Source organism: Canis aureus, chromosome 22 (assembly GCF_053574225.1).
Source record: "Canis aureus isolate CA01 chromosome 22, VMU_Caureus_v.1.0, whole genome shotgun sequence".
Lineage (NCBI taxonomy): Eukaryota > Metazoa > Chordata > Mammalia > Carnivora > Canidae > Canis > Canis aureus.
The window spans coordinates 40794879-40822375 of NC_135632.1; the positions used below are offsets into that span (position 1 = coordinate 40794879).

General features: G+C 41.2%; 3 protein-coding genes across 23 annotated transcripts in view; 2 read left to right on the forward strand and 1 right to left on the reverse strand.

The window, feature by feature from the left end:
- ACKR2 (atypical chemokine receptor 2) overlaps positions 1 to 4692 on the reverse strand; it is a 62356-nt gene extending 57664 nt beyond the window's left edge. For 11 of the 12 annotated variants that reach the window (XM_077865604.1, XM_077865605.1, XM_077865608.1 and 8 more), the window contains exon 1: positions 4572 to 4692. The gene's annotated coding sequence lies outside the window, so the exon portion shown is untranslated. The remainder of the gene's footprint in view (positions 1 to 4571) is intronic. The other variant, XM_077865596.1, reaches the window with a different exon arrangement.
- A 64-nt stretch (positions 4693 to 4756) lies between these two features.
- HIGD1A (HIG1 hypoxia inducible domain family member 1A) lies at positions 4757 to 14204 on the forward strand. Of its 6 annotated transcripts, none has more exons than XR_013361456.1 (5): positions 4804 to 4955; positions 11173 to 11287; positions 11900 to 12034; positions 13207 to 13306; positions 13404 to 14204. XR_013361456.1 is itself a non-coding variant. In XM_077865617.1 (5 exons), exons 3-5 carry the CDS (start codon positions 11191 to 11193, stop codon positions 13254 to 13256), a joined length of 282 nt encoding a protein of 93 aa, XP_077721743.1. In that variant the 5' UTR covers positions 4845 to 4955; positions 7889 to 7979; positions 11173 to 11190; the 3' UTR covers positions 13257 to 14204. The 6 variants fall into 6 exon arrangements, 5 of the variants coding, with proteins under 5 accessions (XP_077721742.1, XP_077721741.1, XP_077721743.1 ...); XM_077865617.1 differs by adding an exon at positions 7889 to 7979 and having other exon boundaries at positions 4845 to 4955; positions 13207 to 14204; XM_077865618.1 differs by adding an exon at positions 7889 to 7979 and having other exon boundaries at positions 4869 to 4910; positions 13207 to 14204.
- A 7745-nt stretch (positions 14205 to 21949) lies between these two features.
- CCDC13 (coiled-coil domain containing 13) overlaps positions 21950 to 27497 on the forward strand; it is a 59517-nt gene continuing 53969 nt past the window's right edge. For 4 of the 5 annotated variants that reach the window (XM_077865588.1, XM_077865586.1, XM_077865590.1 and 1 more), the window contains exon 1: positions 21950 to 22069. The gene's annotated coding sequence lies outside the window, so the exon portion shown is untranslated. The remainder of the gene's footprint in view (positions 22070 to 27497) is intronic. The other variant, XM_077865587.1, reaches the window with a different exon arrangement.

Here is a 27497-nt window from a genome sequence, read left to right on the forward strand (position 1 = left end):
ACTGTTCTTGGTATCTTATTAGGGTTATTTAGATCACATGATGCCACCCCACAAGGCACTTATTAATATTCCCATTTTATTGATAAAAAGTTGAGATTCCAACAGGCTAAAAAACTTGTTTAAAGTCATAATACTAATAAGCATTCAAGTCAGCATTCAAATTCATGTCTTTTGACCACATGCATGTAGCAATTCTGGAGAGACAAACCAGTCCCCTTTCCACTCCACCACACTTTTTCCCTTGGTACTGGGTAAGAATGTTGCTGCCTAGAACATCAATAACAAATACTAAGCGCATTAGTGGAAAAACCAATTCAAGACTAAAATGTTTAAAACATAGTATGTTTGGTCACTACAGAAAATATTACTATGTAAACACACAAATCCTACTGCCATATTGGTTACTAACGGGAAAAATATTTTACATAGTTGAACGAAACCAATCATATAAAAGAGAAAGTGTCAACTGAAGAGATGAAAAGTGCCTAATAGTTCCTTGCTTCTTCTCTGCTAAAGTTCGGCTTGAGCATATTTATTATTTTTAAGCAGGTCCTTTGTAACCAAAAGACTTTAAAAAATGCAAACTGGGGACCCCTGGGTGGCTCAGCAGTTTAGCGCCTGCCTTCCACCCAGGGCGTGATCCTGGAGTCCCAGGATCGAGTCCCGCATCAGGCTCCCTGCATGGAGCCTGCTTCTCCCTCTGGCTCTGTCTCTGAGTCTCTCATGAATAAATAAATAAATAAATAATCTTTTTAAAAATAATAATAATAAAAATTAAAAATGCAAACACATACACACAAGTGAAACTATCAGTTGTGTGTATAGCTTAGCTAAGCAGAACAGACAGAAATTCACACACACATAAACAAAGCCAGAAATGTCATAATAATATATATAGCACTTACTATATAGGCAATGTTGGGGCTTTACATATCATTTAAAGCTTCCCAAGGGCCCTATTATGTAGGTCCTATTATTGTACGAATGAAGAAACTGAGGCACAGAATGATTAAGTAACTGGTTCAATATCACAGACCTGGTAAGCAGTAAAGCAAACTCCAGAGTCTGCAGTCTTAAATACTATTATACTGCCTCTCATAAGATTTAAAAGGTGGCTGTGACTTTCCCCCTACTGGAGAGTTTTGAGACTGCATTTTAGAACTACTGATGGATGAGGTACCTCAAATTTAATGTTCTGAAATATAAGTTGTGAAAAAGAGAAACTGTCACACCCAAGAAGAACATGGTAGTCTGATAGGATCAACAGCTGCTTCTTCTGGGGAAGAAAATAACATTACTTATAAAACACTTTGACAGACTTACATAAGCAGTCCAGGGAGGGACCCAATTTTTTCTTTCTTTTCTTTTCTTTTTTTCTTTTCTTCTTTCTTTTCTCTTTTCTTTCTTCTTTCTTTCTTTTTTTTTTTTTTTTTGCCACAGGAGAATCTTTTGCTTGCTTAAAAGCTTCTATCTTGCAGACTAGTTTTAAATAAAACTTTAAAACAATCTATTCATGTGCCTGGGAAGTTTGTTTTTGCTTAAAACAAACAGTTTAAGTACTATTCCATGACTCTGCAAAATGTAAAAGGTACAAAACTATAGCATATTATGAGTAGCCCTGCATGGCAGTCCTCTAACATGGAATTTTATGATGGTCTGGGCCTCAACAGTTCTTCTTGGCAACTGCTTTGTAAGGACTATTGCTTCAAAGCAGTGGTCCTTGTCAAGGAGGTAGAGAGATGACGTAGCAGCCTTCTGTACCCAAGGATATGGACTCAATACAAATAATACGAGCTACATACTGAGTAGTTTTTAATTTTCTGGCTGAGTAATACTGCTATTCACTTTCTAATCCATTGTACTTCACTACAAACTACCTCAAATGTATTGTTCCTGTCAACATCCTGCTCCAAAACCTTCAAGGGCCACCTAATAGAATATTGCGCAAATTCAATTAGTATTAAAAACCCTCCCCCAAGTAGCTTCAACCTATTTCCCATTATTCTGAGTCTGCTTTTGTCACAGTTCTGTTTTTGCCTTTCCCCCACTCACTGTCCATACTAGAGCTACAATCCCATAGCCTACTGCTATCCCCCTGCCCACTGTTTCTTCTTTCTGGAATAGTCTCTCAATTTATTTACATGCTAGTCATTCTTCAAAGGCCACTCACTCAAGCCCCAGTCCCAAGAAGTCCTCTCTGAAACTGCTCACTCACTATGGGATCTAGCTGAAGCTATATTCAAAGCACTTATCATAGACTGTCTTCCACGTTTTTCTATACTTGTTCTTTCTACCTAAAAATCGCCTCAGAGAAGCAACTAAGTCTTTAGCTTCCGAATCCAGTGCAGTATCCACCACAACATACATGTCCAGTAATTGCTGGAGGGGACTTCGAACTCTAGTTTTAAAAATATCTGCAGATATCACCAATTTGCTCCAAAGGTTTAACATTTGGTTTAGACAAAATTTCACAAAGATCACAAAGTAGTTTTAAGAAAGATATTAAAAAAAACACACACACACAACAGAAAACAAGGTAATGTAGCTTTAAGCTGGGCCTCAGCCTAAGGAGACATCTGAGTTTAGAAGCCCATTTCTTTCATAGAAGATAAGGTCATGTGAAGACTGCTACGGGCAACCTGAGAAGTTACAAAGGCTAAGAGAGGGGAAATTAGCAAAACAGGCAGATGCTTCTTGTGCTCTTTCCTTTTATAAACTACAAGTGGGTTCATTTAATACATGAGAACCCAAATAATGTTTTAACATCTTCTGCATTATACTTCTAAATGACAAAGTAAGAGTGAAATGTACATGATGTACATTTGTTACCAATTATGTCTGCGTTATGAAAGATGTAATGGTTTGTCTGTAGTCACTGTTGTTTTCTTATAACACAATATGGAATCAAGTAAAGCAGAATAATTTCTATAAAAAAAACCTACATTATCTGATTGAGATATTTATCACTTACCAAGAACTTGGTTTCTACATACCGATTAGACAGAGATAATTTCTCACACAAATAAGGAAGTGTCTGCTTCCTCCCATACAATTCACAGCCCAGGAATTTTTTTTTACTGGAGTTCGATTTGCCAACATATAGCATAACACCCAGTGCTCATCCCGTCAAGTGCCCCCTCAGTGCCCGTCACCCAGTCACCCCGGCAGCCCGCCTACCTCCCCTTCCACTACCCCTTTTTCGTTTCCCAGAGTTAGGTGTCTCTCATGTTCTGTCACCCTCTCTGATATTTTCACTCATTTTCTCTCCTTTCCCTTTTATTCCCTTTCGATGTCAGAAAGCCAATTCAGAAGCACAATTATAAAGCACAGGAGTTTTTTTTTTTTTTCTTTTTTTCACAGGAGTTTTTAAAGCAAAAGTTCACACTTTTCACCGCAGGCATCACGCTAAACACTACGTGCATTCCTCATTAACCAGCACCACCGTTACCCCCATCTTAGTGGGCTTTGAGAAAGAAGCCCTCGTCATGACAACGAGGTGGCCAGCCTGGGGCTAACAACACTCAAGTTTCCCTGATCTCGAATCTCATTCTCTGGAAATCAAATTATCTAACATTATTTTGATGTATACAAACCCCCTTCAGGAACGAATACGCCCACTGCTCACTGCGGCTGTTAGCCTTTGTATTTCCAGAATCACAGGAGTTAATGACTTGCCTTCCTATTCAGGTCTCTTAGGCTCTTGTGTCGTCTTATTATCTTAAATAAGTCCCTGATTATCCCTCCTTATTTTTGCAGCCCTCCAATTACTGCATCCGTTATGCTTTTCTTCATGTAACATCACTGGCAATGAACCGAAAAAATAGGTGCCTTCTTCAAGCAGCTGAAAAGCACAAATATAATAAAGGTATGGAGTTTTTAATTCATCAGCCACAGCATGAATGTTTCCTACATGTGTCTTAAGTCAATTATGTGACAGAAGATTTTGAAAACCCGGGGCCCAGGGCACTCAGTTCCTACCTGTGTGACACAGCACTGGCAATCAGCCGCATTCCGCGGTTCTATTAAGGGATTCTAACTTAGACCTGTTCCCTATGGCACAGTCGTTGATGCTTTGCACCAATTCGCCAGACGCTATCAGACGAACAAGCTAAAGGCTCTGTCCCCGGAAGTTCCCCGTCACCAGGGGCCGCTGACACTTGTTCCCTCAGAGAAACCTCCCCCATTCTGGGCGAGGTCACCGCTCCAGCGACCCCTGCTTGCAACCAATGGCTGCCCCCACCACAGGTTAAGCGCCAAGGAAGTTTCCACGAGAGGCCCGACCGCACACCTTCGTGGCAGCACAGAGCCACCAGGGTCGCGGAACGGAACCAGCGCTCCGCCGCCCCGCCGCCGCCGCCCCTGAACGCAGAAACGCCCTCCCCCGAGCCTCCCTAGGACTGGCGGCGGCCGAAACCCCTCTGGGCCCGCCCCGCCCCGCCCCACCCGCGCTCGGAACACAACGTTCACGGTGCTCGCCGTCGCTGCACGAGGGAGAAAGGGCGAGAGAAATCTGAGGTTCCGCCGGGCTAGGAGCCAGGGGCGCCGCAGAACCGCGGCCGGTGAACCCTCACCGTGACGCCATCACCACGCGAGGGCCGGGAAGCCGGAGCCACCACCGCGCACACGCACTCACGCACAGGGACCCTCGCCAGCCGCTCGCTGGCCCGTGACTGGCTGGCGCCGGGTGTGGGCGGGACGAGGAGAAGCCGGCAGCGTGCGTCGCTCCAGTCAATCCCGGACCCGCCCCACCCACCGCGCACACGCACGCACCCCCCGGGACCCCCGCCGGCCACTCGCTGGCCTGTGATTGGCTGGTGCCGGGTGTGGGCGGGACGAGGAGAAGCCGGCTGCACTGCGGGCGTGGGTGAGAGCCAGAAGCCGGTTGGAGTGTGGGCCGAGCGTCGTCTTTGGTGAGTGAAGCGTGAGGGAGCCTTGGGAGCCGAGGACGCCCGACGGTGAGGCGGGAAGAAGTGCGGCCGCGCTTGGTTGGGCCGAGAGGGCCTTGGGAGTGGTGGGGGCCGCGGGACTGGGAGGAGGGGAGCGATGCCCGAGTTGAAGGGGGGCGAGGTGGGCTTGGCGGTCTCGGCCCGACCTCGAGGATGAGGGAAAGTTGCCGGATGGGGGTGGGGGGGAGTGGGGGCGGTCCAGAGACCAGGCCTAACGGCCTGTCGGCTGAGGGGATGAAGCAAAGGCTCGTGGATGAGTCGTGGCCGAGGAGAGGAAGACCCGCGGAGGGGGTTGGGGCCGACCTCGGGCAGCAGGTCGCGCGGCAAGTACCGGGAGCCCCGGAGCAGGGAGCCTCCCGGAGAGCGGGCCCGCGCGGTGGGTGAGGAAGGATGGGCGGGGGGGGCCGAGCGCTCCGGCGGTGGAGTCCCGACAAGGTCACAGGAGCAGAGAGGGCAAGAGGCTCGAAAGGCTGAGGGCGTGAAACCGCACGGCCTTGTAACTGCTCCACGACCCCGTGGTTCCTCCCACCCTGGTCGACCCCCTCCTACCCTGGGAAGGTAAGAAGGCCTCGGGCCCTGTATAGGGCAACCGTGACGGGATTTACATTTCTTCCTGAAAGCTAGACCCGCCGGTGAGGGTTAGAAAGCAAAGCGCGGGTCTAGAATTTGGGAGCAGCTGAAATAATTTCGACAGTGCTACTCGCTTTTCACGCTCATCACGAGTGTGGGCAGCAGCTAGTTCCGGCTCGGGGGTCATCGCCACCTCACGACTCAGGCTTCCAGAAGTACCCAGGCGCTTTCGAGTTTAACCGGTTTGGATTGAAAAGTCCAGACAATTGAAGTGGCACCAGGCCCCAGCATGACACATGTATTTGAATACTCTGTATCGGGGAATCTCTTAACTTCCTTGTGTCCCAGAGTCAGTTGAAGGGGGCTTCTTAAATAAAATACAGATTCCTCGGGCCCTGCCCGAGACCCTCTGAATCGGAATCTCCAGACTGAGGCCTTTTAGTCCTTTTAAACCAGCTGACAGGTAACTGATGGAAAATCAAAGCTTGAAGCCCTTGTTCCTGTGACCAAAATGACAGGGTGTGAAGATCCTTCAGTCAGTCTGTTACAGCACCTCAAGCTGGGCAGCTCATCTTCGCTGATGTCATTTCTAGGTTCCCATGCGTTTGGAAAGGTCTGCAGTGGTATCTTACTAAGTTTAGAGAATAATTAGTATTTTCAAACTGGCTTTGAATATCACCCGGTCGTTGGTGCCCCTTTTTGTACCTGTTCAACTTTTTGACAGAGATCTGGGTCAATTGCTATGGGTGGATGAGAAAATTAAAGGAAAATCTGGAAGTGGTGCTAGTGAAAAAAGATCTATTCAAAGCACAGTTGAAACTGGTGGATGAGTTAAGTCACTGGAGAAGAAAGTTTAATTTAATTTTAGGAATGATTTGCATCTTTTTTTTACAATTCGAAGAAAAAAAATGCAGAAAAAAATTCCTGTTAAGGAATAGATTTTAATATTTCTCAGATCAAATATTTTACCAGCATTATAAGATTGATGCTTGGCAATATATTGTCAAAAGAACTCTGGACTGTTTGGGGAGATCTGAGTTCTTTTTTTTTTTTTTTTTTTAATTTTTATTTATTTATGATAGTCACAGAGAGAGAGAGAGAGGCGCAGAGACACAGGCAGAGGGAGAAGCAGGCTCCATGCACCGGGAGCCCGATGTGGGATTCAATCCCGGGTCTCCAGGATCACGCCCTGGGCCAAAGGCAGGCGCCAAACCGCTGCGCCACCCAGGGATCCCGAGATCTGAGTTCTAATCCTCCCCTCTCCGGTTGAGCAGTTCATATAACCCTTCATAACCCTTTTTCCATCTGTAAAATTAGGCTGTTGGCATGGATTAATCATCTGGGTTGTTACTCTCAAATTATATGATTCATAGTTATTGATCCTGTTACTTTAAAAGTTAGCCATTTTCAACTGGTCTGGCTGTAAATCATAAATACTTGGGAAACTTTCAGCTGGTAATTAGAGAATTACCAAATCTTACGTGCAAGGAGTGTTAGGAATATATGGTATATTAGAATTCATGAGATGGTATAAAAATAAAATTTGAAGTCTAGTGTAATCTATGGTGTATGTTGGACTTTTTATATTCCTCTTTATTAATTTTATCTTCAAATTTGCTATAAGATGGTCTCAATCAGAGACAGGTTATCATTAATCACTGAAAGCAAATAATGACCACATGGTTTCCCCACACCCTTATTCTTACTCTGATCGGAAAACCAGATCAAATATCCTACCGGTACAAACTTCAGTCTGTATCATAGGTGAGGAATGGAGATGAGTGGATTTTCTTATATATATAGGAGAGAGACTGCCATCCCCACCTTCCTGCAGGAGGGAGGAAAAAAAATTCTGTTGACCTGTTGAACAGTTATACTGATCCAGATAATTCCCAAATAACTTCTTAGTTTAGGAATAATTAAGCAAAGGAAGAAAGAATGCATATATCTACAAAAGGTGCTAGTTTTTAAAAGTGGATTATGTTATATAATAGTTTTGTCTCTTGTGGTTGCAAGGAACCAAGACCTGCTCAAGTTATCATTTCTTCCTTTATGAATTAGAATTAAATAAGCACTTAGGGACATCTAGTTTGGCATTTTTCTTACTGAACACTTAAACTCTACAAATGTGCATACTTGTTACTGTTTTCACTAAATCTTACTAAATGAATTAACTGAGAATAATTTTAATTGTTGAAATATATTATTTTTAAATTTATTCAAATATTCTGTGGTATGCTTACTACATGCAAAGCATCATGGCAGGTAGTGGAGATAGATACAAGCAGGGCAGGTATAGCCTGCTTGCTTCAAGGATTCTAGCAAGAGAAACAGTTAAGCAAGTTTTATAAGAGTTTTTTTTTTTTTTTTAGGGAAAGCATGGGATCCTATAGGACTGCATAGTCAAAGCAATGATCATAAACTTAGAAAGTCCAGGGAGACTTCGAGTGGAAGTCAGTTAAGGTAAGAACCTGAAAAATGGGAGGAGTTAGCTAGGAAAAAGAATATCTGAAGGAGATGAAGAAAAGGGAGCAACAGTGTTAGGCAGAGAAATCAGATTGTGCAGAGGCACTGGAGTATAGAGAACCTTTGTTTAGAACTTTATTATTATTATTTTTTAAGATTTTATTTATTTATTCATGACAGACACAGAGAGAGGCAGAGAGAGAAGCAGGCTCCATGCAGGAGCTTGATGTGGGACTCTATCCCAGGTCTCCAGGACCACACCCTGGGCCGAAGGCTGAGCCACCCGGGGATCCCCCATTTTTAAGAAATTTAATATGATTTGATTGTGGGGTTCATTGGCAAGAAAGGTGGAAGGAGGAGTTGTTATAAACTGTTATGACCTTCGGAAACTAATGGTTAGTTTTGAAAGCAACAAATAAGCATACACTAGCCTAAAATATAATGTTTAATCTCTCCATCTAGTCCAATCTCTTCTTTCTTGAGGGCCAGTCTTAAATATTTCTTTGTGAAAGTTCCCAAACGTACTTTAGCTAAAAGAACCACACTCTGAATTCAGTTCCTCATTCTCTGTTATGCTCTTGCAAGTAATCATACTCTATCCTGTCCCTTTAAAAAAATATATCTAATGTTTAACATCACATTATTTCAGTGGTTTTTTTGTTCTAACTCCTCACATACATAGTGTTTTAAACCTAGAACTTGCTAACCCTTATATATGATAAAAGCTCAGCAAGTAGGGCTTTAGTCAGTTAGCAGGTATCAGTACTAAAAAAGAGAGGGGATCCCTGGGTGGCTCAGTGGTTTGGCGCCTGCCTTTGGCCCAGGGCGCGATCCTGGAGTCCCGGGATCGAGTCCCGCGTCGGGCTCCCGGCATGGAGCCTGCTTCTCCCTCCTCCTGTGTCTCTGCCTCTCTCTCTATGTCTATCATAAATAATAAATAAATAAATATTTTTTTAAAAAAGAGAAAGGCTAGTTCTAGTTAGAGTTTCCTTTTACTTTAGATGTGTGATGCTGTACAACTCCCCTGGTATAAGGTTTCCTTTTCAGATCAGTGGTATTCTTCCCAATAGGGATGGGGGCTTGGAAGGATGATTTCACTTTTCAGACTAAGCACTATGCCTCCCTTAGAGTTGGATTTTCTTTGAGGGTCCTACCTCTACTTAAAACCCTGGAACAGCAAAGTGTTGAATGAGAGTTTTTATTGAAGGGAGTATGATTCATGATGTACATGAAAAACCCAGAAGAGAAGGTAGGATGTTATGTGGGTAGTGGGATGGGCAGTTGACTTTTGAGTTTATTGTAACTGACACTAATCAGACTTGTATACTTAACATACTATGCTTGACTCCCTTTTATCTGTGGGTAACGTTTACAGGCAGTTTAAATCAGCTCAGTGAAGAAGGAAGTATATACATATTTATTGTGACCAAGGTTGAAACTGAATTTGTTTTCTCGTTATTATGAGACACCTATTAAATAGCTTCCTATGTAAAAGGAGAATGGAGCCTTTTTTGGTCTCTGTGGTCATGGAAATGAATCTTTTTTTTTTTTTTCCGGCCCCCTTATCCATATAATGATCAGGCTAATAATATCTTGCCTTTTTTTGGTACTGCTTAAAGGAGTAATATAAAAGAAGGTAGAGAATTTCAAGAGGGAGGCCCAGGGAATACAGGGTATGTAAAGGAAAGGAGAGCTGAAATTTAGGAGGTATTCATTCATTGAGAAGACCCTCAGGGTCGTTTTCTTTTCTTTTCTTTTTTTTCTTTTCTTTTCTTTTCTTTTCTTTCTTTCTTTTCTTTCTTTTCTTTCTTTCTTTCTTCTTTCTTTCTTTCTTTCTTTCTTTCTTTCTTTCTTTCTTTCTTTCTTTCTTTCTTTCTTTCTTTCTTTCTTTTCTTTCTCTGCAGTGATGTTAAAAATAGTAACCCTAAGTAAAAAAATTAAAAGGCTATATTATGTTCAATTGAATATAAATTATACTTAAAAAGAGGCGTTTCTAGCAATAGTATTTAATATAAAAGCTTTGTCCTTAAAAGAAGTAAATAATGAGGGCAGCCCCGGGTGGCGCAGCAGTTTGGCGCCACCTGCAGCCTGGGGTGTGATCCTGGAGACCCGGGATCGAGTCCCACATCAGGCTCCCTGCATGGAGCCTGCTTCTCTCTCTGTCTGTGTCTCTGCCTCTCTCTCTGTGTCTATGAATAAATAAAATCTTTAAAAAAAAGAGAGAGAGAAGAAGTAAATAATGAACTAAGTAGAAGTTTTGGTTGTTTAGAAAGGCTATAATCTTTTCCCCAAAACAACCACCATTAATAATAGAGATTAGTGTAATAGGTTAGGCACCATATCAGAGGTGAGAATGGAAGCCAGATGCCATGTTGGAGTCAGTCTCAGTTGTAACCAATAAAAACTACACTTAGAGGCATTTAGGATATTCAGCATGGTTTGAAGAGACAGTAAGGAATATTTATTGGTTTGGTTTGAGTGAAGATGTTAAGTTGAATTTAGGGTGAAAATAGCCAGAAAATCAATGGTTACTATTTTAATTGACAAAAGTTATTTCAATTAAAAAAAAAAAAACAACTTTCCCTGTTATCAGTGATGTGGTGTTAAAAAGGAATTGATTGGGGTTCCCCCAGTAGCTCACTCTATTAAGCATATGACTCTTGATGTCAGCTCAGATCTTGATCTCAGGATTGTGAGTTCAAGCCCCACACTGGGGTCCATGCTGGGTGTGAAGCCTACTTAAACATAAACAAATAGGAATTGGTTGTATGGGATAAACATCAAAACAATAGGGATAAATACAACTATTCCTAAAGGTAGCTGCGCGTTAAAAATACATTTAGTTTCTAAAAAATTCTTTTTAAACTTCAAGGATAACCTACCAGATTTTTATGTGGAAACCAGAATGTTTTAATTACATCCAGCTGGGCAGCCCAGGTGGCTCAGCGGTTTAGCGCCGCCTTCAGCCCCTCAGGGTGTGATCCTGGAGACCCAGGATCAAGTCCCACATCAGGCTCCCTGCATGGAGTCTGCTTCTCCCTCTGCCTGTGTCTCTGCCTCTCTCTCTCTCTCTCTCTCCTCTCTGTGTATTTAAATAAATAATAAAAAATCTAAAAAAAAATAATTACATCCAGCTATTTAGTGTTCTAGATGTTTCTAATAGCAGAACCTCCTGGAAATTCTCTTTCAGGAGGATTCTTCAGTCACAATGTCAACTGGCACAGATGTTTCTCTTTCTTCATATGATGAAGATCAGGGATCTAAACTTATCCGAAAAGCTAGAGAGGCACCATTTGTTCCCATTGGTAAGTTTGACTTTAATATTCTAATGAGTCTGTTGTAAGTTTTAATACAGGGGAAGTGTGGTCAATTTGTTCATCAGCTGCATCCTGAAAGCATTTGTTTCATTGTCTTCATATATTCTTGAAATATCTGAGATTGGCTAGATATACCTCTTTTTACAAATTTCTGTGTGCAGCCTTCTTTTATTGACTCTTATTTCATTAAATGTGTGTGATCTCAACTACCCTCAGTCTCAATGATTTGCTAGAAGGACTCAAAAGACTCAAAAAAAGCTTACACTCACAGGGTTTATTACAGTCTGTGCTATATTAACTGATTCCCTTCAGGGAAGGAAGTAGGACTTAGAGGAAGCATTCCTTTGGCACTCTTAAAGCACCTACAGGCCCCACAGCCCACATTTTGAAGATGATCTTAACGTGCCGAATCTGCTACTGTTTGCTGCCGATTATGGTTTTTTGGTTTTGAGGGAGAAAACTAAAGACTCAATTTGTATGTTAGTTGATTAATAGTCTTATAAAACATCCTCATAAAAATAGTAGAAAGTACATTGATTGTAAAGTCATTTTGGTTCTCCGACCCCATGCATATGACATATGTGACGATTTGTTTTACAGGAATGGCGGGGTTTGCAGCAATCGTCGCATATGGATTATATAAATTAAAGAGCAGGGGAAATACTAAAATGTCTGTTCACCTGATCCACATGCGTGTGGCAGCCCAAGGCTTTGTTGTGGGAGCAATGACTCTTGGTAGGTTTTTGCAGGAAACTTTCAAGTTTGTAATTCCCATTAATAGATTTCTTTGTAAATAAAACAAAGTAGATTCTTTTAGCTGACTTTGAAGTAGTTTGTAATGTCACATATTTATTCTCACATAAAAATTGCATTAATAAAATAGTTCAAATAGTGACATAGTTTTAGTCTGTGATACATCCTACTAGTTTTTTTTTTTTTTTTTTTTTTTTTTTTTTTTTTTTTTATAAAGGACACTGTGTCCTTTTTTTTTTTTTTTTTTTTTTTTTTTTTTTTTTTTAATTTTTATTTATTTGTGATAGTCACAGAGAGAGAGAGAATGAGGCAGAGACACAGGCAGAGGGAGAAGCAGGCTCCATGCACCGGGAGCCCGACATGGGATTCGATCCCGGGTCTCCAGGATCGCGCCCTGGGCCAAAGGCAGGCGCCAAACCGCTGCGCCACCCAGGGATCCCATCCTACTAGTTTTAAAGAAAGAAAAGGCAATTCTGTTCATTACAGAGTTTATAATTTCACTGGAGTCCAGTTATGTAAATAGGGTTGGTAGTAAGATTCATTATCTGGGAGACATATGGTTGGTTGCTGTTTTACTGAATTTTTGAAAGTGGGAGAGTTTGGGTTTTAAAGAACCCAAAGGGGTGGGACAGGGAGAGAGGGAGAGAGAATCTTAAGCAGCCTCCATGCTCAGTGTGGAGCCCAACATGGGGCTTGATCTCACAGCCCTGAGATCATGACAGCCAAAATCAAGAGTCAGATGCTTAACCAACTGAGCTATGCAGGCACCCCTGAAAAGATTTTTTTAATGTAGGTATTACATTCTTTTATTGGCTTTATATTTCGTTGCTGTGTAATATCAAATAATACCAAATAAAGTCAAGAGTGACTCCTTTTAAAGTTGTAAGGTAAGTACTGATTGTTCTTTAAAACAAATATTTCAGTAGTCTGAACTAGTCATACTAGCCTTGAGCTAGTTAGGAACCCATATAAAAAGAATTTCAGAAACTTGAATAGTTTAAGAAGGCAAGAATAAGCAGCCTTGGGTCATCTTCACCTTGTAAATATTGCATGTTAGTAAGATGCTACTTTTAACTGTCTTATGAACTGTTTTTAATCTCCTTAATATTGTGGGAAATATTTAAATGCTTACCTAATATTTCTTTTTCCTTTAGGTATGGGCTATTCCATGTATAAGGAATTCTGGGCAAAGCCTAAACCTTAGAAGAAGAGAAGCTGTCTCGGTTTTGTTGGTGGTGCTTGCTTTTTAGTTAGGTATCTCATAGTGAGTTTTTGTTTATGTTGAAAATAAATCATTTGAATGGGTCAGACAATAATATGGTAATTTAAATATTGGCTTTTTTTCTTGCAGGTTTGATTTGCCTGGTAACCAAATTACTTGTGACCAATTAACTAGCTAGGTCATTCACGGGAGTCAAATTAGCACAAAAGAAACATGTCACTTTTAAATGTAGTGATAAAATATGCTCCTTCTTAAACTCTTCTGTTAAAATTAGTTGTAAAGAGGACAGTTTGCCAATTCTGAAGTACTCCCAATTGCTGCAGAATATCACATGCTTTTGATGTCATATAGGAATCCTATTTAACTTTTTTCTGCCTGTTTTGCAGACTGAGTACTTCAGTTTTTAGGGCTCTTAATCCTTTCAGAACAGTGCAAAGAATATAAGCTTCCCCACAACTGAAAATATGTGTATTTAAACCAAACCCAAAAAGCCGATAACAGCTGCTTAGAAGTAGTATTTATTTCAGAATCATACTTGTAAACATGAGAATAACTTAACTGTGGATCCCAGTTTAGCTTTTTTTGTAATTGCAGTTATATTTATGCTGCTGTTGTATTAGAATTTTTAAATGTCATCTTGAAATAGAAATGTGTATTTTAAGTACTAATGCAAAGGTAAATGAAAAATACTTTTTAAATGTTTGAAGTTTGTTTATTTTCTCTGTAAGAATCATAAATGTTAACAAATTACCTATATTTGAAGTGATTAATGATTTATCAGCAAGGTGGTTCGGTCAGACATTTATACACAAACTTTGGCGTACTCCAGAATGCTTTATTATACGTGAAATTTTCTCGTCTAACCTGAATTTACATTCCATGGTGATAACATGGTAAATGTAGTGTTAGTAAAGTAAGTGAACACATCAATTGCCTTGTATTTATTTCAGTTTGGAAAAAATAAATCATTCCTCAAAGTGTAACACAAGGATTAAGTTCCAAGAAAAGAGAGAATGTTTTGTATTTTTAGTAGGAATGACGGTGAAAGAATATTTATCAAGTAGGAACAATGGTTAATGTTTATTGAGTATTTACTGTATGCCACACACTGTTCTAAGTGCTTTTCATTTATAATGTCAGATTTCCTAACAATCCTAAGAGGTAAGAACTATGATCCTTATTTAACAGAGGAGGAGACTGAGGCATAAACAGTGTAAATATCTAACCCAGGGTCTCAGAGCTAGAAAGGGTGGCAGGTTTGGTACTGGAATCTGGGCAGTCAAGTGGTAGATGCCAACAGGTACTAGAAATGTTGGCCTTTGTGAAGTTAATGCTAGAGTGGCAGCAGTTTTCATACATTAATACAATTAGGCAAGAGGTTACAGCATGGTTTTGACTCTCCTGACTAAACCTTGGATCAAATCAGAGTTTTCTCAGTCTTAGCTATAAAATGAGAAGTTTGAGCTAGGTAATTTCTACAGTCCTATAAAGTTTATAGGTCATTATATGAGTCTGAAAAGTGCTTTAAAAGTAAAAGCTGTTACTAGGAACTATTTTCTCAGGTTCTAATAGCCCTCATAGGAGGTCTTGGTAGGCAGTTCTAACCATTGTTTCATGAAGGATAAACCTTCTGTAGAAGAACAAATTTGGGAACAAATTTCAGAAAATTGTTCTAATAGATGAGTACCTTATTGATTTTATTAAACTAATCATTTGAAAGAAGTTGATCTTGGCCAATGCCAGAGGACAGGGCAAACAGGAGTGAAGTGTTGAAAGGGTAGTGAGCCTTATGTAATTAAGGGTGGGGTTGCTTATCCAAGGAAAAGAGTGGTAAGTTAGCTGGATAAACAGGTTGGCATCAAATAATGGAAGTTCTTAAAAGTGGCTCAGGTTGATGTGATAGTACATGTTACTGAATCAGTTCTGGGTTCATGGTTCTGCCACCTCCTAGCCAGGTAGCCATGGGTCCCTCATCTGTAAGATCCACAGTATCAGTGGCCTAGGGTCATTGGGAAGATTAAATGCAGTGGTGACTATAAGGAGTCTAGCATAGCACCTGATGCATAAGTAAATTCAGCAAATGACTGCTACTACCCTTAGTACTGTGGTAAGCTTGGGAAAACAACAGGGTGGATGCATGGGCCCTGCCCTCACAAATGACAGTCTAGCAAGGTAGGCTGCCATTAAGTGATTACAAAAAGCATGATGAATACTAGGCATAGGTTGCACCAGTAACTTCCAGCTGGGGGACCTAACCCCAGGGTTGTAGTCAGAGAAAGTATTCCTGGAAGTGATGTTGTACCTTAAGGAGATGGTATGTTGATTTTTCACTGAGCATTTGATTTCTTGGCTTTATGTTGTATGTTTTAAGGGCATTGATGTATGATTGCTTCCATGTCTCCTTTAATCTCTTTGAGGGCATGGTAGTCTTTTTCATCCAAAGCACCTGTTATTAGTGGTCTGGGCAATTTAAGTGTTCAATAAATATTTAATTAATTGGAATAAGTAGAGGTTTTTTGTTTATTCATGATTCTGCTGTCTCTCAAGTTACCTTTTTCTAAGTAGCAATGGTGACATCTGGTGGTAAGAGTTGGAACCGAAATCTTCAAAGTACAGTTTCTCTGTCAGGATTTTGGAGAGGATGGGTCAGGTAGGGCAAGCCTCTTCCCTCACAGATAAGGAAATGCTACTCAGAGAGTTTCAGGAACTTGAAATTTAGGCTCTGTCTCCATGTAAATCGACAGCCCATTGTAACATACTTACTAGGCTAGAACAAAGCTTAATGAATATAAGGATTTTAAAGCTCTCCTGTGTCAAATAAAATGGCCAGTTATTATATACTTGATCCTGTTTGAAATAAAGAATTTGCTTTAAGCAAGGGAAAAGTTAGAAAATTATTCCTGAATTCAGCAGTGATAAATGGTTCTAGGTTGGAGGTCAGTTCCCTCAGAGGAACCCAGCAACAGGTCCTCTCTAGTATTCTGAGCTGCTTCTTTTTTTTTTTTTTTTTTTTAATTTATGTCCCACCTGGCTAGACATACAACCTATCAGAGATTACCTGGTTTTTAACACCAACAATCTTATTTTAAAGATTTATTTTTATTTATTTATGATAGACATAGAGAGAGGCAGAGACACAGGCAGAAGGAGAAGCAGGCTCCATGCCAGGAACCCGACGCGGGACTGGATCCCTGGACTCCAGGATCGCACCCTGGGCCAAAGGCAGGCACGAAACCGCTGAGCCACCCAGGGATCCCTGTATTCTGAGCTTCTTATAATGGCATTTGGTTTTTTTCTTGTCTCCAGTGTAAACTGAAGTGGCACAGACTAAAATTTTATAATGTGAGGAGGAAATGCCATCTGCCTTTCAGCTAGAGTGACAGCTCGAGGCCTTTCATACCTGTTAACTAAACTCAGCCCACACATGACTGTACTTACTGTCTTCCCCACTGGTGCCCCTTCCAGGTTCACCCATCTCTGTCAGTAACACCCTCCATTTCCTTCTGTCATGCTCTGGCCTCAGACTCTTAGAAATGTCTTCCCTTCCTCCTCTATTATTATCACTGTTGAACCACTTAACCCAGTCTGGCCAGTTTTTCATAAACAGAGTCTTTCAGATTTGTCTTTTTCCATCTGTTGCTACCACTTTAAACATAGGCCTTTGATCTATTCTGTGACCTAGTATAGCGATGCCAAAAACCTGTACTCACCACTGCCTCCAACACCTTTGCTTATGCTGCACTGGTTTCCTGAATATTCCCTTTCCCCATTCCCAGACAAGTCAAGTGCACGCTGTAAAGACATACCCCAAATTCTACTTCTGGTAAAGCTTCTCTGAACTCTTATAGGCCACAGTGAACTTTCCCTTTTCTCACATCTTCCTATAATGAGTTGGAAATGTATGATCCATTATGATAATACTTTGGTACACTGCTTTGCTGTATAGTAAATGCTTAAATACTCTCTTCACGGTATTTAAGAGTATGTAGTTCTTCACAGAAATGCTGAGGTATGTATTACCCTGACTTGATCAACAAGGATATCTATAATTTACTCAAGGCCGTACAATTGAAAAAGTGGCAGAGCACAAACCTAGAGCCTTGATCACACGGGGAGACTTCATGATGGAAGGGAAGGCAGGTACATAATGTAATAACTGTTCAAGAAATACTTGTTCTTACCTTCACTTCCACCTTCCACCACACACATACATATATTCATTCCCCATTCAGGTCCCAAGTCCCATGTTTTTTTCCAATATACCATAGCTGCTTTGTCCTCAGATTTCTTCATTTATGCAAATTCTCAGTATTTGCTTTGGCCTTTATGAGAAGAAAGATGAAAAAATTCTCTCACAGTCATAGCCTTTACTGTGAGGGAGGTAAATCAAAAACTAGTACACGAGGCATTAGGGACCTAGTCAACAGGGAGAAACCAATAATTACTGAGACCAGGTGATTCATCCAAGTGTTTTTGAAAGACCATAATAGAAGCTAAGAGTGAGAAATTTGGGGTAAAATATATTATTACAGTCAATTGTGCTGAAGGCTCGGAGGAGAGCCAGGGTAGGTCTCATTCTCCAGAGAGGTCTTTGGCACTGAGGACTAGTGAATCTTAGCAGAACGTTGAGTTTTCTAATAAAAATCAACGTATGATGAGTGAGATCACCATATGTACAAACACATCTTAGATGAAATAGGCCCACGGATAAAATAAGGATTGTAGCCAAAATGGTGTTAGGCTAAACACAATGTACTGGGAGGAGTGTATGAGAGGCTGATAGGCAACAAACAAAGCCCAAGTCCATGGTGAGTTGAAGAGGCAGAACTGACGGTATATTCAGCACCTTTCAGCAAGAAGGATCTTGCACCTAGAGAAAATGAGTGATTTTTTACTGGGGGTGGGGGAAGAGAGGGACTCCTGATTGTGATGAGAAATATTTTTATAAGACTTAATATTAGGTCAAAAATATCTCAAGGCAGTTTCCCTCTGTTTGCTCTAAATCCATGCTCAATATCTTTCTGGTGACTCTTTTGGCTTGGTGGGTGTCTGATTCTAGGAAGGGAGGGACTCTGGGTATTCCCTAATGTAAACTAGTGGCTTAGTGTTCTGGTTTACATGTCAATCACTTAATAGCATGACTGCTGTCAAGACTAGCCCCGAGAGACATTTATAGTATAATGACCAAATCAGATTTTGGACCTAAAAAAACAAAATCCATTAAGTGGAGAGGTCTGAAATGTGTAGAGCCAAATGAAGCCTTAGTTTTAAGCTGCAGCAAAGCTTACTTCCATTGTGAGGCAAAACAGCTAAATATGTGATAGTACACCTAAAGAGTATTTCACAGTTTACAAAGCACTTTCATGATTTGATTATCATGGTAATAAGAGTACTATTATTTTAGGAAGAAAGTTGAGGTTTGTAACTTATGTCAGAGTTAAAACCCAGATACTCTTCTGATCATTTATTCTATTCAACTTTCTCATAGTAGTAAGAGTAGGATCACTGCTTGTGTTATATTTATTTATTTGTGGGAGAGCATATAATTTCAGTGTGGGAAAACCTATTTGGTGACCTTATGATCATTTAAAAAGTAAATAGGCATACATAAAAGTCCTAATTTAAAGTTGGAGCCATGGGAAGAACCTAATTTAGGGATTAGAAAAAAGAGCAGTTAGGTCCACACAAATCTGCAACGGATTTTTAAAATTTTATTATAAAACATACATTAACAATTCAGTGGTACTAAGTACACTTAACAGTTACCACCATCTGCCTCCAGAACTTTGTCATCATCCCAAAGAGAAACTTAATACTCTCTAATCCATTTCCCTCTTCCCCTGACCATCTCTCTTCTACTTTCTACAAATTCGCCTCTTCTAGGTACCTGATGTAAGTGAAATTAGACAATATTTGTCCTTTTATGTGTGGCCATTTTCACTTTAGCATAATGCTTTCAAGGTACATCCATATTGCATGTAGCATGGGTCAGAATCTCCTTCCTTTTTATGGCCGAATAATAATTCCACTGTGTGGATAAAGCACATTTTGTTTATCCATTCTTCTCTTGATAGACACTTGAGTTGTTTCCACCTCTGAGCTATGTGAATAGTGCTGCTATGAACATTGGTTTACAAGTTCATATTTTACTTTAATATTTGGAGTCTATACCCAGAAGTAAAATTCCTGGATCATATGGTAATCCTACGTTTAACTTCTTGAGGAACTGCCACTTTTCTATAGTGCCTGTACCATTTTATATTCCTACCAGCAATACGTAGGTTACAGTTTTTCCACATCCTGATCAACACTTGTTATTTTCCATTTTTTGATAATCATCTTAATGAGTATGGATTATCTTATTGTGATTTTGATTTGCATTACCTTAATGGGATGCAATATAAGTGATGTTGGGCACCTCCCCATATGCTTACTGGTCATCTGTATATCTTTTTACAGAGGAGGAATCCATTCCAGTCCTTAACCTATTTTCAAATTAGGTTGCTTCATTTGTTGTTGAGTTGGCTCAACTGATTTTTCAAAGGTTCAAAAGCAATTCAGTGGAGGAAGGATACCTTTCAACAATGGTGCTGGAGCAACTGGACATCCATAAGCTAAGGAGGAGGTTGGGGGAAAACCTCAATCATACAAAGATAATGTCCAATCATGACATAAAACTCTTAACACTTTTAGAAAATCAGAGGGAAAATCTTTGGGATCCAGGGGTAGGCAAAGAGTTCTTATAAAAGCATGATCCAAAAAAGATTGATAAACTGAACTTCATCAAAACCAAAAACCTTTGTTCTGTGAAAGCCCACATGAAGAAAATTAAAAGACAAGCTACAGATTGGAAGGCGATATTTACAGGCCGCATATCCAACAAAGGACTGGCATCTAGAATATACAAAGAATTCTCAAAACTCAACAGATACGGGGCAAAAGACATAAATACCAAAAGATAGACAGCAAATAAGCACATGAAAAAAATGTACTATATCCTTACCTATCATGCATATTAGAATCACAATAAGTTATCACCACAGACCTACTAGAATGACTAACACAAAATAGTAACGGCATCAAATACTGGCAAGGATGTGGAGAAACTGGATCACTCAAGGTACAGTTGCTAATGGGAATGTAAAATGGTACAGCCACTCTAGAAAACAGGTTGGCTATTTCTTACAGAACTAAACATGCAGTTGCCATACAACTGCACTCTTGGGCATTTATCCCAGAGAAATGAGAACTTAGGTTCACACATGCAAAAAAACTACATAAATGTTTGTATCAGCTTTATTCATAATATCCCCAAACTGGAAACAGCCCAGAAGTCTTTCAATGGGTAAATTGTTAAACTGGCATATCCATACCATGGAAAACTACCCAGCAATAAAAGAACAAATTATTGATACAACTTGGATGACTTTCCAGAGTTCCTCCGAGGAAGAAAAAAAAAATCAATCCCCAAAAGTTAGGTATCGTATATTTATATAATGTTTTGAAATGACAACATTTGAGAAAAGGAAGACAGATGAATGGGTTACTAGGATTTAGGGGCTGGGAGGTTGGGGAGAGATATGGGTGCGGTTATAAAAGAGTGAGAGGGATCCTTGTGGTGAATGAAGTATTCAGCATCCTGCCTGCGGTGGTGGGTATGCAGACCTACACATGTGAAATTGAATAGGGCAAAATACATCACCAACAGGAATACAAATATGAATAAGATAGCTGGATTTTATCCGTGTTAATATTCTGCTTGGTATGGTCTGGTGCCACATCTTCGTGCATGTCTACGGAGTGCATATCTTCTGAGCAAAACGAAAGAAAAGCAACTGAGATGTCTGGACATTTTCAAATTATAAAGAAAGGCCTGGATAAATATTTGGAAAGCTTCCTTGGATCTTCTTTCATAGAAATTTGCCTCCCACTTCCGTATAGCCCTGAATAGAGTAGTAACTTATGCTAGGCAGTGTCTAAAAACAAACATGCAAGTGTGTACTACGATGAAGATAAACTATATTCATTATCTTTAAAAGTCCCCCAAAATGCAAAAATAACAGCACTGTAATTCCACCACCCAAATATTACCATTTTCTTTTAATATTTCTATGTATTCCTCACAGTATTGTTCTGTTTTTAAAAATACAGATTTAGGGGATCTCTGGGTGGCTCAGCGGTTTAGTGCCTCCCTTTGGCCGAGGGCGTGATCCTGGAGTCCTGGGTTCGGGTCCCGCGTCGGGCTCCCTGCACGGAGCCTGCTTCTCCCTCTGCCTGTGTCTCTGCCTCTGTCTCTCTCTCTTTTTCTCTCTCTCTCATACATAAAAAATAAAAATCTGAAAAAAGATTTAGCAATTACTGTTTTGCGTCCTGCTTTTTTTCACTCACCTTCGCAACACTATTTCCCCCCCACATTTTTCAAAGGCATTCTGAGTGCGCTAAATTTCGCAGTGGGATCATTCACTTGTCAGCTCCTTGCAGGACAACTGGCCGACGTAACTTTTAAAACGTGTTCCAGAAGCGGATGACTGAGCCAACTTTTAAGTCTCAGGTACAAGATGCCTTTTCCCACCCAGCCACCGCTCCTAGTCCCACACCTCCACGACCTGAGCCACCAACGCCGCTGCCACTTTGCCGGCTTCCGAGGCCCCCTCGGCCTCCGTAGACGCGTGGCGGCGTCACGCACACAGCGTTGCTGGTTTCCCTGGTGACGGTTGCCGGGGCAGCGCGTGCCGGCGTCGGGAAGAGGAGACAGTGCCTCTCTGGCCTTAGACGTGAGGAGCGGAGTGACCGCTGTAAGTGCGGGGAAGGGCAGAAGGTCCCAGGCTGAAGCCGGGAGAGCCCGCGGCAGCTGGGAGGGCCTGGACCTGAGTCGGAGCGCGCAGGCTGGCCGGCGAGCTAGGTCTCTCCCCGCTTCGTTCTGTGAATCTCCGCGTACACCCCCCTCGCCTCTCCAGACAGACGCTTAGTTTCCGTATGGTAGAAGGGCTAGTGAGGTGCAGACGGTGGGTCACCTGCCCAAGTCACACAGGGGGCAGGGCCAGAGCTCCGACCCAGGTCGGCCTGAGCAGCACCCCCTTCCGGTGTCTGCTACGGAGCCCCGCCGCACAGGACTGAGAGGACAAGCGGGAACTAAGCGACTTGTTGGTATCCGCTTCGCGCCTATTCCCGATTCAGGGCCAGCCCCCACGGGACCGACCCCCGGACGAGCGAGTCCCCTCAGAGCCGGATCCCCGCCCCACCCCCACCCCATCCCTGCGTTGACGCCGGCCTGACCTGCAGTCGGTGTACAGGGCTCCCAACGAGGAATTTCTTGGGCTTCTCCTCTCCACCCGCGGGCCCCAGGCTGCTGCTGGGAATACTGTAGGAGAACATAATAAAAAAGAGGCAGAGGGAAGACGGAGGCTGGTGGGGGCAGAGGAGGCTCAAGCCTGGAGGGGCCTCAGCCCTTCCTCACTGGTCTCTGTCCCCAGTGCTCAACTGCCTCTGGGACCTTTGCTTTGCTACATACAGGAAGCAGCCTAGTGGGTGGGTGCCACCTTCCCCATCCCTTGGCTCCAAGGCTTTCCCCGAACCGAGTTCCTTCCATGCATACTTAGCCTTAACTTAAGGAAAAAATAATAATTGGCTTTATTTCTTAGAGCAGTTTTCGATTTACAGAAATATTGAATAGAAAGTTCCTATATGCTCCTCCCTTTTCCCCATGATTAACATCTTGCATTGGTGTGGTACACTGATACTACTGATAAAGGTGATGTCGTTATTAACTTAAAAAGTCCGGAGTTTACATTAGGGTGCACGCGTGTGTGTGTTGTACAGTTCTGTGGGTTTTGCCAAATGCATAATGTCAAGTATCCACCACTAAAGTATCTTACAGAAGAGTTTCATTGCCCTAAAACCCCTTGTACTCCACTGCTCATGCCTCCTCCCCTCCCACCAAGCCCTGGCAACCCTTAGTCTTTTTACTTCTCTATAGTTTTGCCTTATCCAGAAAGTCATGTAGTGGGAATCATACAGAATGCAGCCTTTTTATTTTATTTAAGATTTTATTTATTCATGAGAGACGCAGAGAGAGAGAGCGGCAGAGACACAGGCAGAGGGAGAAGCAGGCTCCATGCACGAGCCGGCGGGACTTGATCCTGGGTGTCCAGGATCAGGCCCTGGGCTGAAGGCCGGCGCTAAACCGCTGAGCCACCCAGGCTGCCCAGAATGCAGCCTTTTTAGACTGGCTTCTACACTTAGCAATATGCATTTAACTTTCCTTCATGCGTTTTCATGGCTTGATAGCTCATTTCTTTTCATCACTAAACAGTATTCCCTTGTGTAGTTGTATCCATTTGTTTATCTTTTCACACACTGAAGGATATCTTGGTTACTACTCATTTTAAGTAATTATGCATAAAGCTGCTATAAATATTCACTTATAGGCTTTTGTGTAGACAGAAGTTTTCAATTCATTTGGGTAAATATGATTGTTGGATTATTTGGTAAGACTATGGTTAGCTTTGCAAGAAACTCCCAAGCTGTCTTCCAAAGTGGCCTGTACCATTTTGCATTCCCACCAGCAATGAATCAAATTTTCTGTTGCTTCAAATACTTGCCAAGACTTGATGTTGCCACTGTTTTGGATTTTAGCCATTCTAGCAGGTGTGTAGTGTTATCTAATTGTTGTTTTAATTTGCAATTCCTAATGACATATGTTGAACATCTTTTCATATGCTTATTTGCCATCTATATATTTTCTTTGATAAGATACATATTCAGATCTTTTGCTCACCTTTTTTTTAAATTTTTATTTATTTATCATAGTCACACAGAGAGAGAGAGAGAGAGGCAGAGACACAGGCAGAGGGAGAAGCAGGCTCCATGCACCGGGAGCCCGATGTGGGATTCGATCCTGGGTCTCCAGGATCGCGCCCTGGGCCAAAGGCAGGCGCCAAACCGCTGCGCCACCCAGGGATCCCTGCTCACCTTTTAATTGGGTTGTTTTCATATTGTCAAGTTTTAAGAGTTCTTTTGTATATTTTGCATACTGTCCTTTATCAGATATGTGTTCTGCAATCAAAGTTTTTCTTGCAGACTGTGGCTGGTCTTTTCATTCTCATAACAGTATCTTTGGAAGAGTAGATGTTTTTAATTTTAATGAAGTCCAACTTACCAATTTTTTCTTTCATGGATCATGCTTTTGGTATTGTATCTTAAAACTCATCTCCAAACCCAAGACCATCTAGGTTTTTTCCTATATTATCTGAGTAGTTTTATTGTTTTTCATTTTACATTAGGTCTATGACCCATTTTGAGTTAATTTTGTGAAAAGTGTAAGGTCTGCATAGATTCATTTTGTTGAATGTGATGTCTAGTTGTTCCAGCACCATTTGTCAAAAAGACTATTGAATTGCCTTTGCTTCTTTTCATTTGACTCTATTTGTCTGGGTCTATTTCTGGGCTCTCTCAGTTCCATTCCATTGATCTATTTGTCTGTTCTTTCCCCAGTACCACACTGTTTGAATCTCTGTAGCTTTATAAGAAGTCTTAAAGTTGGGTAGCATCAGTCCTCCAATTTTGTTTTTCTCCTTCAAAATTATGTTAGCTATTCTAGGTCTTGTGCCTTTTCATATAAACTTTAGAATCAGTCTGTTAGTATCCACAAAGTAACTTGCTGGGATTTTGATTGGGATTGTGTTGAAGCTATAGGTCAAGTTGGGAAGAACTGACGGCTTTTTTGTTGTCTATCTTGTTTTGTTTGGGGGGAAGAACTGACATCTTAACAGTAGTGAAGTCTTCCAATCCATGAACATGGAATATTTATCTAGTTCTTCTTTGATTTCTTTCATCAGAGTTTTATAGTTTTCCTCATACAGGTAAATCTTTTACATATCTTGTTAGATGTATACTAAAGTATTTCCATTTTTTTTAATTTTTATTTATTTACTTATGATAGTCACAGAGAGAGAGAGAGAGGCAGAGACACAGGAGGAGGGAGAAGCAGGCTCCATGCACCGGGAGCCTGATATGGGATTTGATCCCGGGTCTCCAGGATCGCGCCCTGGGCCAAAGGCAGGCGCCAAACCGCTGCGCCACCCAGGAATCCCCCAGTATTTCCATTTTTTATGTGAATGTAAATGGTGTTACATTTCAATCTCAATTTCTGGTTGTTCTTTGCTGGTATGTAGGAAAACAATTGACTGTTGTTTATTAACCTTGTGTCCTGCAACCTTGCTATAGTTGCTTATTTGTTCCAGGATTTTGGGGGGGGGGGGGTCTTTTTTCTTTTTGTTGATTCTTTGGGATTTTCTACATAGCAATCATGTCATCTGAGAAAACATGACAGTTTTATTTTTTTCCTTCTAGTCTATAATAGTTACTTTTCCTCTCCCACTGCCAAAAGCAGGAGCAGATTTTCCTCTGATTTTCACAGTGAGATCTGGTAGGGTTCCTGGGGGTAAAATTCATAAAAGTATGAGGTCTCCCAAAGGACTAGACCCCTTGGAGTTTTAAAACTGCAAGCTAGTTCACTCTGAGTCCCCAACAACTCATCAGTTACAGGTTAGTATTTCTACTGATCTTGACTCTAGCTGCAGGCTTCTGCTCCCAGTAAACTGTGATTCTCTGCATTCACCTGACTCTCCAGTTTTCAGGGAATACTTTATCCTATGACCCCAATTGTCTAATGATTGGGAGTTCCACTGATTTCCAATTGTTGATATTTAGTTTACATTTTTTCTTATTGTGAGGATAGGAATGACAACTTCTAAACTCTTTACATGTCAGAGGTTCTGGTCCGTTTTAACTTTTGAAACTCTTTGCACCTCCACTTCTACTACTTAAGTCCAGAGCAAGTAAAAAGACCCTGGTCATGCCCCAGAGCACCATGTGTAGAAAGCACAAATGTTATTAAGGTGGATTTTTAAAGATAATGCTTGTCTAAACATTTTTTACAATTACTTATGAATAGCATGTTCACAGATACAGCTGGTTACCAAAGAGAGTTGGACTAAGAAAGGCCAGATTCATTCATTTGTTCCAGAAGTATTTACTGAGCACCTACTGTGTGCTAAATATTGTTGCAAGATCAGCAATACAGCAATGAACAAAATAGAATAAAATATGCACTCCTAGGCAGCTTATATGCTAGTTGGAAAACAGAAGTGGTAAACAAGTAAAATGTCCTGTATATCAGATGGTTAAAAGTGTGATGGAGAAAAATAAAGCTGGGCCTGGGAGAGGGAGTTTAGAGGGTAGAAGCAGGAGAAAGGAATGCAGTATTATTAGGTAGGGTGAGCAGGGAAGGTCTCCCTGAGGAGATGCTCTTTGAGTAGACATCTGTCTACCTGTCTGGCAGTGGACTAGAAAAGTAACCATTACAGGTTGGAAAGGAAGAAATAAAACTGTCTTGTTCTCAGATGACCTGATTGTCTATGTAGAAAATCCCAAAGAATCAACAACAATAATGAAAATCCTTGGGAAGAACATTCTAGCAGAGGAACAGCCAGCACAAAAGTCTGTGAGTTTGATGCATCCTTGATAATAAAAGAGGGATTGGCAAGGAACTGGATTACATGAGGCCCCATTTTTATGCTGAGGTGGACATGGTCTGACCTACTTATTAACAGGGTTACTCTGGCCAATGTGTTGAAAAGGGATTGGGGACAAGGGTAGATGTAGAGACAGGAGTTAGGAGGCTACAATAAGGATCAGGAGGTGGGAAATGTTCAGGTTCTGGGTATATTTTGAATGTAGACCAAGAGAATTTGCTGATGGATTAGATGTGCACAGGGAGTAGAGAGCACTGATCATGAGAGGCCCTGGCATTTTTCATCTTGCCACAGAGCCTTGACACAGGCTGTCCCTCTGCTGCCCTAAATGATCTTCCTCTACTTAACTCTTACTCATACTTCAGGTCTCAGCTCATTTCCTTGGAATTGCTCTCCTGGATTTCCCAGACCATGCCAAACTCTCTGATGGAGACTCTCAACACATGTATCTCCTTCAGAGCATCACAATGATCATTTTATGCTTTTTTATGTGATCATTTGATCAATGTCTGTCTCCTTACCAGACTGTAAGCTCCACAAGGAGAGATATACTCATAGCTCTTTGTGCAATACCAATAAATATTTGCTGAGTGATCTATAACCCACACCCAACAGGAGCAAATGAAATCAAGTTGAATGTCTTAAGTGCTGTTTGCTCTAAGGCCAAAATTGCTGCTGTAGTTCCTTT